The following is a 14445-nucleotide window of genomic DNA, read 5'->3' on the forward strand; positions in this document are numbered from 1 at the left end:
ATGGTTGCGTGCGTGCAAGGTATGTGGATAAAATTACCTAGGGGTGTCCAAATACGCTTCTTTAATGTTGTGGGGTCCCTGGTAAGATAAAAAGACCAGAAGATCAGGGAGTCACTAGTGGGCGCAATGTGCTTATGTGACTCGGAAAAAGGTCGACATGTTTCACGCCTGCTTTGCCTATAAAGGTCAGTGGCGTTTCTTCAGGACCTAGCTATGTGAAAGGATGTGCACGGTATATACGGGGGTTCCAGGAATTAGGTAGGGTAACCCGCGTAAGTGAGAGGGTGTGCTTGGTTAAAAACTGCGGGGTGCAATGACCTAATAAGCAGTATAAGTCTAAGAATAATTTCCTCAGAGCGTTCCAAGATTGTGTGTTACCTAGAGGGGATAAAAAAAAGGGGGGGAGGGGTGAAAGAAGGAGACAACAAAAATAAACAGTAAAAAAACACAGTAAAAAAAGGGGGAACGGGAGTTAAAGAATATATTAATAATGATAATAACGTGTCAGGTAATGCACGGCAAGAACTGTCCGTGCCCCAGACTGCCATCTATAAAGTGGCGTTGCAATCAGTCATCTGGTAGCTCAAAGAAAAAAGGAAAAAACATATAGGTGTGCCACATCCGTAACAGACGTAACAACAAAGATGTAGATACAACATCAGGTTGGGGGGGAGAATTTTGAGTGATCGCGGGAAAAGTTCCTCTCCTCCACCTCTTCCTCCCCTCCACACTTTCTCTCTCTCTCTCTCTCTCTCTCTCTCTCTCTCTCTCCCTCTCCTCTCTTTGATTCTTCTATTTTTTCCCCGTTGAGTAGGTGTTCATTAATATTGTTTCACCTCCAACTTGGAACAATGTCCTCATTGATGTAACATATCACTTTTATTGCCAAGACACTGGTGCTACATAAACTGATATAGATGCTCCCTGCTACCTGCTGGAATTAGTTCTACTTTGTCAAGCAAGACCCTGTTTAAGAATTTGTCAAACAAAGGATTCCATGGGACAGATTTACTAAGATTTTACACGTTGATTCCATCATGAAAATGATGCAAATCGGCACCATACCTTTTTGTCCAATTTTCTTTCCAGCTGGAAACAACGTGAAAGTAATGCGAAGCAGCTCATAGAGCTGCTTTGCATTACTTAGCGCCAAGGGGGCATACCATGGGTGGTGCATGGGCTTTCCCATGTGCCCAACCAGGGTTTCTGACGATAAACCCTATTTACTAAATAAAGTAGACAGGGTTTAGAGCCAGAAAATAGCGTGCCCTCCAACCATGCGCTATGAAGGAGAAATGCTTTTTTTCTCCTTTATTTTCTGACTTCGCATGTGTGCTGCACGTACAGCACAGAGCCCGAGGGGATTGAAATTCCCTTGGGCTCCGTGAGGATTTTGTTCACAGCAACAACTGTGAACAAACATTGAAATGTTGATGCTCCGGGTTCTACTGGCCATTAGAAGCCCGGAGCACTCCATTGTCTTCAATGGAGCGCTTAAAATTCCAATGTTCTAATTAGAGTTCAATAGTAAGTGAACATATCCAAACAACTTCAGGAAATGCTAAAAACAGTAAAATCCCCCAGCTGAATTTTATCCACCATATAGTATTGAGAAGAAAATTCAACTGGTGGAAATTACTCCATATTGAGAGTTCAGTCCAGATATTGGGGGATCTGCCATTACTTCCGACCTGTAAATCAGACCCTTTGTCGCTATTGTTCCCCAGGGTGCTGGAGCTTCCCCTCAAAGAACTATTCTGTGTTTTGCTCTGCAGAAAGCAGGGCTGCCTCTAGGGCGGTATGACTGTTCCACCGTACTGGGTGCTGACTTCAGGTGGTGGCACCTGTTTGCAAGTAAATTGTGGTTTGAAAAGCACTGCTGCCACGTTCCTGGCCTCCAGCAATTTTCAGGCAACAATAAAAATGTCAAGATGACTCCGGTGATTAATGTTCTTCCTAGAGAGAGATCAGAGGTTTGTCTAGTGAAAGTTTTGACTCCTGGAGGTTTTGATTCATCGTAAGGCAGCACAGAGGGTTAATACGACTGCTGCAAAGAACATGTATCTTGCAGATCACAAAGTGAATATAATGTAAGTAGGTCACTGAGTTAATGCTTTTGTCAGAGACTTCCTAATACTTGCAGTTTATAAGTTAAAATCTTAACATAGAACAGTGAGCTATCAACTATCAACAAAGAACTGCATGCAAACTGCAAGGTATAGATTGGAGCGTTATTTCCCCCCCTAGTCTTTCATTATCCTAATGTTACAAAAAGGGTTAATTTGGGTAGAAATCAGTTCTAATTATTAAAGAGAATCCCTAACCTCGGTGTTATGTTTTAAATTCTGAGTTTTTGCTTCTCCAGACCAAGCACACTTAAACTACCAGTATGGATGGCATGTGAATCCTACCCCTTGTAGTCCTCTGTCTTATGTAATGTGTCCTATACACTGATTCACACATGTATGATTGTTTGTCTCTGTGTAATGTATGTGTGATGTAAAGTGCTCTGACATCCTTCACTTTCATGAGTGACGCTATAGAACTAATTAAATGCATCTGAGAGAGAGTGGTAATGGAGACTTCAGGGACATTGTGAAAGGGTGGTAGTGAGGGAACCCATGGCAAGAGTGGTCATTGGGGGGAGGGGGCACCAAAAAACATTGTCCCACCGGGCGCCACCAGGGCTGACGACGGCCCTGGCAGAAAGCTTTGTCCAGGTCATTAAGTACATGTGCCACATGAGGGGATACATTGTTCTTTACAGATTAAAATGGTTTTAGGTCAGAGTCAGGGGATGTGAGTACATTTTATTACATAACCAAAATCTTGGGTAATTCCCAATTTTTGACATTTCCGCACTTCAAGTCATTTCTGGATTTTTTCCTTATGTGTCGACAGGCGGCTTGAATAGAAAATGTCTCACTGGAATATGAAAGAGGATGTGAGTTGCACCTGCATACACTGTACGAGCAAGGTTCACTGTCAGACCTTTGCATCTGTATGGGCAAACACTGAGCCGGCGTCTCATGTGCCTTTTTAATGAGAGGGAAAGCCTGGTGTGGGTCTCTAATATCGAGTAAGGAACATTGTGGTGCCTTAATATCATAGCCAAAATATTTAGGACAAAGGCATTGATATGTAAATAGGTAAGGTTCTCTAGACCAAACTCCACATCTATGTACCTTGAAGATATATATGTATAGCCATATATCGTGAAGGTACGTAGATGCAGAGTTAAGAATGGTAAAGCTATGTTTCCCTCTCTGCATTTACTTTTCAACATTTTTGACTTCAGTATTTTAGCTATGGTATTTAAGTATTACAATATTCCCTACTCAATATTACCAGCTACACCTAACATACATCGCATACTTTTTTCAAATGGATGACCCCGTATGTATTATGCTTAAAACACACATTTTTCCACAGATGTATGTGCATTATGCATGGAAAAGTAGTTTCGCCTAAGCCTATTCAGAGAAAAGGTTATTGCTATACTGTATTGTGTTCATGTGTCAATAAATCCTTGTTTTGGGGTGCAACTGCCCCATATGGATCTTTATTGTGTTCACATCTAGCTAAAGCTTTGTTCACTGAGATGTGGTAAGTGACTGTGAGCTGGACCTAGAAGATGCTACAGACAGAGGTATCCGCAGAGAACCTCAGGTCACCGAGGCTTGATCAGAGCCTCAGGAGATCACCGAGAAGACATCAGATGCTAAGAGAGTCACTGTGAAGAGATCAGAGACTGAGGAGAGGTCAGCCACTATAATGATCAAATGAATGTGATAAAAAATGCCGGAATCACTCCTCTGCAAGTATGGGAGAACTTAGAAGATTAATGAGCAGAAATGAGGGAAAGGTTTATTTTTCCCACTCATTCATCCTTGTCCTCTCTCTCTCTCTTCCTCAGGTATACGAAGTGTGGACGTCGCAGAGATGGCGCTGCTCCTTGGGGTGTTTCTCGTCGTTGGCTCTCTTTCGTCAGGTAAGTAATTGGTTGTGAATGTGCAGGTGTGCTGGTCCAATGAATTCAGTGTGTGGAAACTCTGTGGAGAGGAGTTAGGACACAAATTTGTTGAGGAATATTCAAACCCAGCCTTCAATGTAGTGAAAACCCTATGTCAGGGCACTTGAGACCATGATGTTGGAACTATGGCCATAGAAGACATCTGAAATGCCTTATTTATGAATTGTCAGGAACCTAGCTCTCCCGTCAGGTAGCAGAGCATACTCATGCTGCAGGGGCCAGGGTCGAGGTGTGGAGCTGCGTGGGGGAGGGGAGTGGACATTGCCTGAGAGGTAGGCATGCTCAAGGCAGGGATTGGAGTTGTCCAGAGCTATAAAATTGCTTAGATGCTGTACATGATCAGGCTGGAAGGGTGGACATGCTCACATCTTTCCCTGTGGTGGTGTGTCTTACTCTCCAAAGTGACTACTGTTTTCTCCTTGTTGTTTTTGGTGATCTATATCTCCATGTATGTGGTGATCGGTGATGTTTTCTATGGTTGTCGGCATCTCCTTGAGTTGGGTGGTCTGTATCTCTCTTTTTGATTGGCACTGTTTTACTATGATTGGTGGGACAGCTTGTTCTATAACCTTATATGCCCACAATTTCTTGCCTCTCTTACCCTGCAGGTATCTCAGCGGCCCCCGTGCCCTCAGTGACTTGCAGCATGGATGGTATTGTGGTCTCTCTCGATGCCTCTGAGATGTCCAGTCAAGGCTACCAGGGCTTTTCATTTCAGAACAGTCTGGATAGCCAATGCATTGGATCTGCGGATGGGAGGGTCTCACTAACCAGTGCGGCCCTCCTGCGTGGAGCATGCGGCCTTCACTTCAGCGTAAGAACTTGTCTCCACCTTCTCCTTGTTTCTCCTTCCTAACTTTTACACCCCTCGACTGACTGCCTAGGCCTTTCACATCCAACCTGTCTCTACTGGCTTGGCTAGAATTCACATCCATTGCCAGTATTACTATGTGAAATATTCTAACACTTAATGAAGACTGGGCATACAGTAGTCCAGCACTGACCACTATCCCTTGAACATTTGGGTGAGTCATTTTTAGGTCTGGCTAGAGGAGAATTATCTCCTCATTCAATGTCTTTTGGTAAAGCAATAAAAAGGAAATTGACCTCACATTACCTCACATCAAAGACCGATTTGGCCCTGTGCAGACTTGGGCGGGCGGGTCACTAAAATGATGGAGCAGTAGAAGCTCCTTCTCCCCCGGCCAAGCTGTGATCACTCCTCAGATGTAGAGTTTGCTGCTGGTTGATGGCTCTTATTTATTGAAGCTGCTGCCGCCACCACAGCAGGAGCAGTTTTGGGAAACCACTCAATGCCCGCCAGACAACCATGTCACAGAGACATGTCTGTCCGGCTTGAATTTTGTTCAATTTTCTAAAGAAATCCCAGAAGTGGAGAGTTGGTTTTCGTAAAATAGAAAGCAATGTTCTTAGTATGCTTGAAGGTTTCTCCAAGCATGTGGGGGACATTTTATATTTTTCATGACCAGGACTATCGCAGATTGGAAAAAATATGGCTGACATTCCAACAGCATATCAGCCAATAGTGCAGCACTGGTGAGTTTTAGTTCAGTGGCAACCACCACGCAATCAGGCAGCCGTGATTTCCAATTCTAACCAATATGGGGTCGAGCAAGGGATGCTGGTCAGACATCCATCAGTTTTTGGCTGATATCCCATTACCGCCCAGCCCTATAAGTGTCTGAAGTACCTTATCAGCCTTTCACAGAGTACTTTTGTAAAGTATGCTTAGTGATATGTGACAATAAGTACTTTAGGCGTCGTGGTATTTGAGAAACTGAAATGCATAGAGCGGTACTGGGAGGCTGGAGTTCAGGTGGCATCTGTATGTTCAAAAGTGGTGGGTGAGGAACTCTTTCTTAACCAGCAGATTTTGAGTTGCCTCTAAAAGCTGCTGTTCTGACTTTACAAATTTGAGTTCTCGTGTTGACTGGTCTGGGGCTATTAAAAATCTGGTCTTCTGCTTGTATGATGTTATGCTTTCAGGTCCTTGAATGGGAAATTGAATCTTTTGTGAAATAACAGTGATGTCTCTCTCGCTCACTCTGTCTGTCTCTACCTGTCTCTCTCTCTCTGTCTCTCTCTTTCTCTGTCTCTCTCTTTCTCTCTCTTACCACCTCTCTTTCTTCTCTGTTCTGTCTCTCTTGTTTTTTATTTATACTTTGCCACTCACCTCTCTTGAATTTATTCTCTTCTGCTCACATTATCCCTATAATTTTCCATTCATTTTCACGTCCCCCCTTTCCTCCTCTGTATACTGTTTGTTCTCGCTGTTAATTTACACTTTCTAACTTCCTCCATCTTGTCGTCTTTCTCTCTGCTTCACCTCTCACCTCAATTATGTCCCACTTTGCCTTTCTCCCATTCCTTCTTACCCTCTCTCATCCTCACTTTCCTCTATCCTTCACTTCTTTAAACTCTTCTTCCCCTCTCCTCTATTTTCTCTCTTGAAACCCTCCTCGCCTGTACATCTATATTTTCTTGCCGTCTCTCCTCTTCTCTTTTTCTTCTGTCTTCCAATTTTTCTCCCCGGTGCATTCTCCCCATGGCTTCCCTCTATTCTGGGTTTCTCTTGACTCCAATTCCCTATACTGTTCTCTACCTCCTTCCTTGCTCTTCCAATACTCTCCCCACGTCCTCATTTCTGCTCTGTAGTGTTTATTTTTCTCCTCTGATATATCTTCCCTCATTTCTGTCCCGCGTGTCTCCCTCTGTGTTCTTTCATTGTTCTTGTTCCCTACCTTTACCTGCTCTCTTTCTATTTCCTCGTTTGACCATCTCTGTGCTGCGCCCCCTCTCTGCTCCGCATTGATTCTTTCTCTCCTCTGAAATCTTTCCTCACTTCTCTACCATTTGTCTCTCAACTATTTTCTTTAATTGTTCTCCTTCCCTGCCTTAAACACTCTCTTTCTAATCTCTTTCTTGCCCCTCTCTCCTCTGTGTCTTGCCCTCCTTCCTTCTCTCAAACTTGTTTCCTCCTTTTTCTTCCCTGGTATGTCGTCTCTTCTTATTGTTGCCTTCGACTTCCTATCTTCTTTATGCCCCTCCCCTTCGTTCTGTGTCCTCTCCTTTTGTTCTCCTACATGATCTACCCTAGATCCTGCACTCTAATCCATATTTCTTCTTTATTTCCTGATATCTTCCCATAATTTCATTTTTCGTTGCATCCTCTCTCCTCTATAATTATTTCTTTCTTCCCTTTTCCTTATCTTTTGAATCCCCAACACTTCTCCTGTAAAGTCCCTGCTCCTTCCCACTCTGGTTCATATTTCCTATTTATCTCTTGATATCTGCCTCTTGTCTCCCTTTCTTCTCTGTATTTCTCGCCTTTCCTCACATTTGATTTTAACCTTCCCTCTTTCATCATATTCACATCAACTCTTTTGTCTCCTATGTGTTCTTCCCTCTTCTTTCCTCTCTTTATCGCAGTCCGTGAACGGCATTGTTACTATGAATGGCACAGTTCACCTATTGGCTACCAGCCCTAATCCCAATGTGGACATCCCTATCTCATGCACCTTCGCCTTGAACACACTGAGGTAAGTGTTGAGGGTCCTAATGGGCTATCACTAGAGGCACGCACCAAGTGGTAATGCACATATTCAGTCTATGTGTACCTAAGTGAAATAGAAAACCTTCCATGTTACTATACAGAAAGTTTACAGCTACTTGAGGTCTTCTAGTAGCCAAGAACTTGTATATGGAAGTTGGAAAGCCAAACTTCAACCATCTTTGCATGATTATGTCATCCATTGGGTTATCCTTTATATTATGAACATGTGATGTTTAATAGGAGGGATGAGTCTGCAAATTATGGGCTTGTCTGGCACAGTCTCAGGGCAACTCTTTTCATTCTAAAGGACGGGAGTCTGTATTTGTGGTTGTAGAGTCTTTCTTATGGTTGTCTCACTTATGTCTTTGTTTGATGCATAATTCTTATGTAACTGGTGTAATATGTTAGGGAGTAGAGGTAAAAAAGGATGTTTTCCATGTATTAATGTCAATGAACTGACTTATAACATTCTTTTTTTTCTCTTTGTATTTTTGTAATTTTACAACAACATGATTTGCATGTAAAAGTACAAATTTACAGATTTCACAATAAATATATAAAAAACCTTATGATGAAACAATTGTAAATGAGATACTCATAAAACTATCAAATGAAGGGTCAATCTGTAGTCCACGTGCCTGTGTATTCCACTCAGTTCTAGTTTTTTTCAGATTTAAATATAACAGCACATTACAACTATTATAATTCCCTCATATTTATAAGGATTACCTTTAGATACTGTTAGACCTGTAAGCCTTAGGATGGTTTTTCCCAAATGTTTGGACTACTTACCTCCAATTGTTGCTAAAATTGATTTTTGTTGGCCTTAGGACTCGTGCAAACTCCCATAAACATGGTTTGATTGGCATATACCTAATTGGCATATTTAATTTACTTATAAGTCCCTTGTAAAGTGGTTTACCATATACCCAGGTCCTGTAGATTAAATGCTACCAGTGGACCTGCAGCACTTATTGTGCCATCCACCTAAGAACCACTCAAGTCCCAGGCCTGCCATGGAAGTCTGAATTTACACTGCCATGTCGATTTGGCATTTAAACCCCCATGCCAAGCCTTAAACCCCCTCCCCCTGTTATTACATATGAGTCACCCCTAAGATAGGCCCTTGGTAGCCCAGAGGGCAGGGTGTGGGTGCAGTGTACTTGAAAGGTTGTACATGTACTTTTGAGCATTTACTTGCCCTGGTACTGAAAAACTCCTAAATTTGCTTTTCACTACTGTGCGGCCTACACTTTCCATGCCGCTTTTCCTGATGAGCCACTTGACCTGACCAGTTTCCGGAGCTTCGGGGTCTGGTCCTGCTCGCAGTCGTCGCCCCCATCGGCCACTTCGCCGGCCCTGTATTTGACGCCGCTGCCCCCCCGATGCACCGACTCAATATCGGTCCGCCACTGTACACATCTCTCCTCTTCTTTCGGTCTCCCCCCCCCCTCCTTTAGACAGGTGCACCTTCGTACCGCCTCCGGGGAGGCCCCGAAGATGGTGATCGCCTTGGTCCGTTTCTGCCGAGACTCCCGACATACTGACTCCCCGATCCCAGTGGGGAACCCTCCGCTTGGTGACTCCTTCAACAGAAGCCTGGGGCCATCTTTCTTTGTTCCTCGATATTTTCAACCCCACAAGATGGCGAAGATCCACTCGATCTCGCTCCACAAAATGGAGCACAGCTGTCCATGCAATTTTAAATCATGGTGAGCAGCCTCTCTCTTCCTTCCAGACGACCACCCTGCTCTCTTATTGTGATCTTTGTCTCCCCCTGCTGGGCCCGCCCTTGCTAGCAGCATTCTGAACCTCTCAGTGAGGCCGCCCTAGCGCTCGTTGTCAGGCTCTTTTAGCCACAGCGTCAATATTTCAGCCCCACAAGATGGCGAAGATCAACTCGATCTAGCTCCACAAAATGGCGCACGGCTGTCCATGGAATTTTAAATCATGGTGAGTCGCCTCTCTTCCCTTCCAGACGACCACCCTGCTCTCTTATTGTGATCTTTGTCTCCCCCTACTGGGCCCTCCCTTGCTAGCAGCGTTCCCGTCCTATATTCAGGACCTGATTAACTAATCCCCCTGATTAGCAAACTATTGACCCCTGCTGAGAGGTCACCACCTATCACATTTTTCTCTGACTTTTGGACCTATGTGATACGCTGACACTTCATGTACAGAGAGACTGCTCCCATATTTCTATGCTGAGCAGCTGCAGGACCCTCTGGGCCTAACTTGCTCCTTCGTGACCATACTGAACCACCTAGTCCAGGCCTCTCCACACTCTGATAATTATGATATATCACATTGCCTGCTGCTAGACAATCTTCACAATAGCACAAATGATTTTTCTTAGTGTTTAATTTAACTCTTGGGTGCTCTATTGTATTGTAACCTTTTGCAGAACCCTCTGGGCCTAACTTGCATGACTCTCTGGACCTAACTTGCACCTTTGTGACCATACTGAACTACCTCGTCTTGACTTCTCAACATTCTGGTTATTACAAGCAAGACTTTAAATCGCATACTGCTAGACAAACTTCACAATGGCACAAATTATTTTTTCTTAGTGTTTAATTTAACTCTTGGTGCTCTATTGTATTGTAACCTTTTGTTGTTAACCCCCAAATCACCCTTTCATTGTAACTTCTGCTTATTCACTTATTTTTTAGCATTATTTGATCCCTTCACTATCTTTGCCTTTCATTGATCCTCAATTACCCCTCACTACTTTCCTCCTGCCCCGACTTGCTCTTAACTAGTCGAAGTCTGATAATCTCTGTATTGTTCTCTCTCTGTCTTCTATCTTCCTATGTTTACTCGGATTGTTAACTCTTTCACTGAGTCTCTCTGACTCTACCATGTCTCCAACCTCTATCTCTTCCCCTATACTGAATTGCGCCAAAGCTTATCTTGGTTTTACAAACTGTGCAATGCTCTCTCATTGAAACTTAGCTTCCCTCCCTTGCTTATTTTGACTGTTAACCCTGTTTCTGTGTCCACTCTCCCTTCTTGTGTTTACTCCAATCGTTAACTTTCCCCTGTCCCTTCTCTGACCCTCACTCCTCTCCTCGCCCTTTCTCTTTTGATCCTGCGCCACCTCTCCCCTCTCCTCTTTCAATCAAACTACCATCCCCCCCTCAATCACTCCCTCATGCCACAGGACCCCCCCATTACCAGACATGTACCCAACTCATGGACCATTCTGTACCCTCCTAATCTTTCCAAAAAAAGCTACTTATTCGTCAACATGAAACATTTTTTGTCGACAACTACATCAGCCTCTCCTCCCTAATAAAAACTAACTCCATCTTCTACTCCAAACGCCCCTCCAAATAGAACAGCATCTTCCTCCACCACCTCCCCATCACTAAATCTAGTAAAATTCTGTATGGATTTGAACTGTCTACTACCCCTTCCCCTGCCTTCCTCGGTGAAATCGACATCTCTATATTCAAATCTGGTAACATCCTCATACAAGCTTCCTAATACCACCTCGCCATCTTTGAGCAACATTTCAGCACCTTGTCCTACCTACTATCCAAACAACCTCCTAACTCTTCAGCTTCCCAACCGCATGACACCCCTTTACTCTCTCCCTCCCCGACTATAACCATCCATTTCAACTTCTTTTTTTTATTTTTATTTTTTTTATTTTATTTTATTGAATGTGAATTTTCCAAAAATCCGAACAAACATTACAATAGTTTTGCACATAGCACAGTCCCTTATCCGAGAGGCAGATAGAGCTAAGAACATAGAAAGGATCCTTTATACCTCAAAATGAAAAAAAATACAGAAATTCCAATTTTTCTTTTTCCCCAAAACTTATTTTTCAAACATTCTCCTTCCACCTCCTAATAGGTTCCCATATACGTTTCCCTAGAATCCTTCCCTTTTTTCCCTTCCTATCATAAATCCCTTTTTCCAGATTATATACTGACAACAGTCTAGCCAACCATTGATGGAATGTTGGGGGTACCTTATCCAGCCATGCTGTTGCCAGACAGATTCTCAAAACTGACATAGCCATATATAAGAAATACGACGAACTGACCTCCTCATTTCCCTGACCTACCCCAGGAGGATCCATACTGGCGTAAGGACAAAATTGATTCCTAAATTCCTATCTATGAAAGATTCAATAGCCCTGTGTAGCGAATTAAGTTGTGGACATAACGCAAAAATATGAATAATATCAGCCCCATTGCTATCACACCGGGGGCACGTAATTCCTGTTGTTCCCCCCCATTGAGCAATCCTATCAGGTGTATGGTACAGGGAATATATCGTTTTATAATGTTGGGCCTGAAGTGATGCTGAACAGAGTATATGTAAATTGATACTTGTATAGCGCACTACTCACCCGCAAGGGTCTCAAGGCGCTTGTACGAATACCGCTGTGGAACCCATCCTGGCTTTCCCTGTGAGGCGTCCACTCCTGGGCACCCCCAAGTTGGAGGCCAGGCATCCTTAGCGTTGTGGGGGCCGTTGTGGGGGCCGTTGTGGAGATTAAGCAAGCTATTGCTCAGAGTTGCAGAGTGGGACTCCATGATTGGAATAGGCACCGAGGTGAGAATTATCAGGTTCGTGGAATATTTGAGCACAAGACCCGCCGAGGCGGGGAATTGAACCCTGGTCCCGGGCTAGACCTCTGCATCAGGGTCTGCCGCTCTAATCATTGAGCCACACTTCTCCACAGTCTGCCCCAACTCTAGAGAATCCTGGAAACAATCCTGAGCAATTTGTAGCTTATCTGCCCATTTCCTTCCATATTTTTCCAGATCATCACTTTTTAAGGCAGATAGCTCAGCGTAGATTTTCCTTATAGAACATTCTGCCCCACCCTCAATAGCATCCAGTATCCTATTTTAACAAAACCCGGCAGTGCCGCCCTTTTTATTTGTCAAGTAACTCCGGACTTGCAAAAACTTAAAAAAATTATTCCTAGTACTACCCTTGAATTTCAGTAAACTGTAAGATACCTTGAGCTCCCATAAGATCTCCCAATTTTCGAATCCCCCGCCGCCCCAATCACCTATGACAGTGTCTGCAAATATTTCTCCTGGAAGAGACACATTCCCTTTAATCCGGGTATATGCATTAAATCTACCTAGCCCAAGTTTTCTACAGAATGATGCCCAAATTTTAAAACCTGCTATAAGCGTCTTAAATCTGGTTCTTTTATAATATCCAGGATCTGTGTATTTCAAGAAGCAATCACCTGCGTCTTCGCCAATTAGTATTGCGTATATATCAGTTGATCCTATCTTAACCAATGGATCTGAAGTGTCTCCTCGCATAAGCCCACTCATATATTGGAAGGCTGCTGCCCAGTAATATAACTTGAAATCGGGAACCGCCCATCCTCCCCTATCCCTAGGGAGAGTTATAAATCGGAGGGCTCTCCTGGTTTTCCCTTGTGCCCATATAAATCTATTAATCAGACGTTCAATGGCAATAAACCATTTATTTTCAAATATCAATGGAATGGTCCTAAATAGATAAAGGAATTTGGGCAAAATGATCATTTTAACAACGTTAGCACGCCCAACAATAGAGAGATGAAGGTTATGTATCCTGTCTAGATCTTTTTTACTTTGATCCATTATAGGCTCGATATTATGTTCTACTATCCTATCTAGATCTGCTGATATAGCGATACCGAGATACCCAGCAGATTTCACTACCCGCACATCGTTACATACCACCTGGGTATTCTTAACAATCTGTGTCTTAGGGCCATTTAATGCTTATCCCGATATCCGACCGAACACCTCAGCCTCTGTTTCTACTTCGAGAATTGCTCTAGTTGGGGAGGGAGTCACTACTGCAATGTCGTCCGCATAAACTAGAGTTTTAAACGATTGGCCCTGAATCTTCCCCTCCCCTTCCCGAACCCCACCCCTCCCCTACAGCTCCCCCCCCCAGACCCTCCCCCCTTACAGGCAAATGGGTCACTCATGACCCATATGTGGCAGCTGAGAATGCAGCGGTCGTGCCCCCCCCCCCCCATGTCCCACATATCCCCTCCATATTCTTTTAATCCCTGACGAAAAGTTTCCAAAAAAACCCCTATAAGTCTCGAAAGCCAGACAAAAAGGGCTAACCCCCTAGCCCCCCTTCTGCTCTTTTAATTCTGTCAAGTATTGTTGAGCCTTAATCTCTGAGAAAAAGATCCTGACCTGCCCCTTAACAACAACCTTAAGTCTTGCTGGGTACATCAAAAAGGCCTCCTACCCGAGGCTCTGAAAGGGCGCTATCAATTGCCTCAGCCTCCATCATCTTTCTACGGTAGCGTGACAAAAATCAGGCCTGGCAAAAAAAGTTACCCCGTTAAATGTACGTCTAGCCTCTGGCTTAGCCTTCTCGATAGTCTCCTGCCTGAGGAGGAAGTTACCCACATAAACCAGGATTGCCCGAGCTCTTACTGCCTGAGGTGCCCCGTAAGTCTTTTTTTGAATGAAGGGGAAGCGATGCACTCTTTGAACTTCACTCTCCCATCCCCAGGACTCCATCTCGGGGAAAGCTCCCTCAAATAAATTGATAACAAATGTTCTGACATCCTGTCCTTTGGCCCCTTCTGCTATGCCCAAAAGTCTTATATTGTTACGTCTCTGGCAGTTCTCAAAGTCCTCCAGTTTCCATTGGACATCCTCAGTCAATTTCTCCTGCGCCTCTCTGAATGAGTGCCATCTGCTAACGTCATCTTCCAGCCGGCCCGTTCTTTCTTCGACATGAGCGACCCTGTCAGCCATCTCCTCATATAGTTTATTCATCTTCCGCATAGAACTCTGAATTTTTTTTGCCGCCTGCTTAGCTCTCCGGCTCTCAAGCC

At 43.9% G+C, this 14445-nt stretch overlaps 1 protein-coding gene across 3 annotated transcripts in view; it reads left to right on the top strand.

Moving 5' to 3' along the window:
• Positions 1-14445, top strand: part of LOC146857227 (uromodulin-like) — a 110983-nt gene that overhangs the window by 62370 nt on the left and 34168 nt on the right. For all 3 annotated transcript variants that reach the window (XM_085647716.1, XM_085647714.1, XM_085647715.1), the window contains exons 2-4: positions 3917-3991; positions 4642-4847; positions 7484-7593. In XM_085647716.1, coding sequence (XP_085503842.1) covers positions 3943-3991; positions 4642-4847; positions 7484-7593 — 365 coding nt within the window. In that variant the 5' untranslated portion in view covers positions 3917-3942. The remainder of the gene's footprint in view (positions 1-3916; positions 3992-4641; positions 4848-7483; positions 7594-14445) is intronic.

Source organism: Triturus cristatus, chromosome 3_2 (assembly GCF_964204655.1).
Source record: "Triturus cristatus chromosome 3_2, aTriCri1.1, whole genome shotgun sequence".
Classification (NCBI taxonomy): Eukaryota; Metazoa; Chordata; class Amphibia; order Caudata; family Salamandridae; genus Triturus; species Triturus cristatus.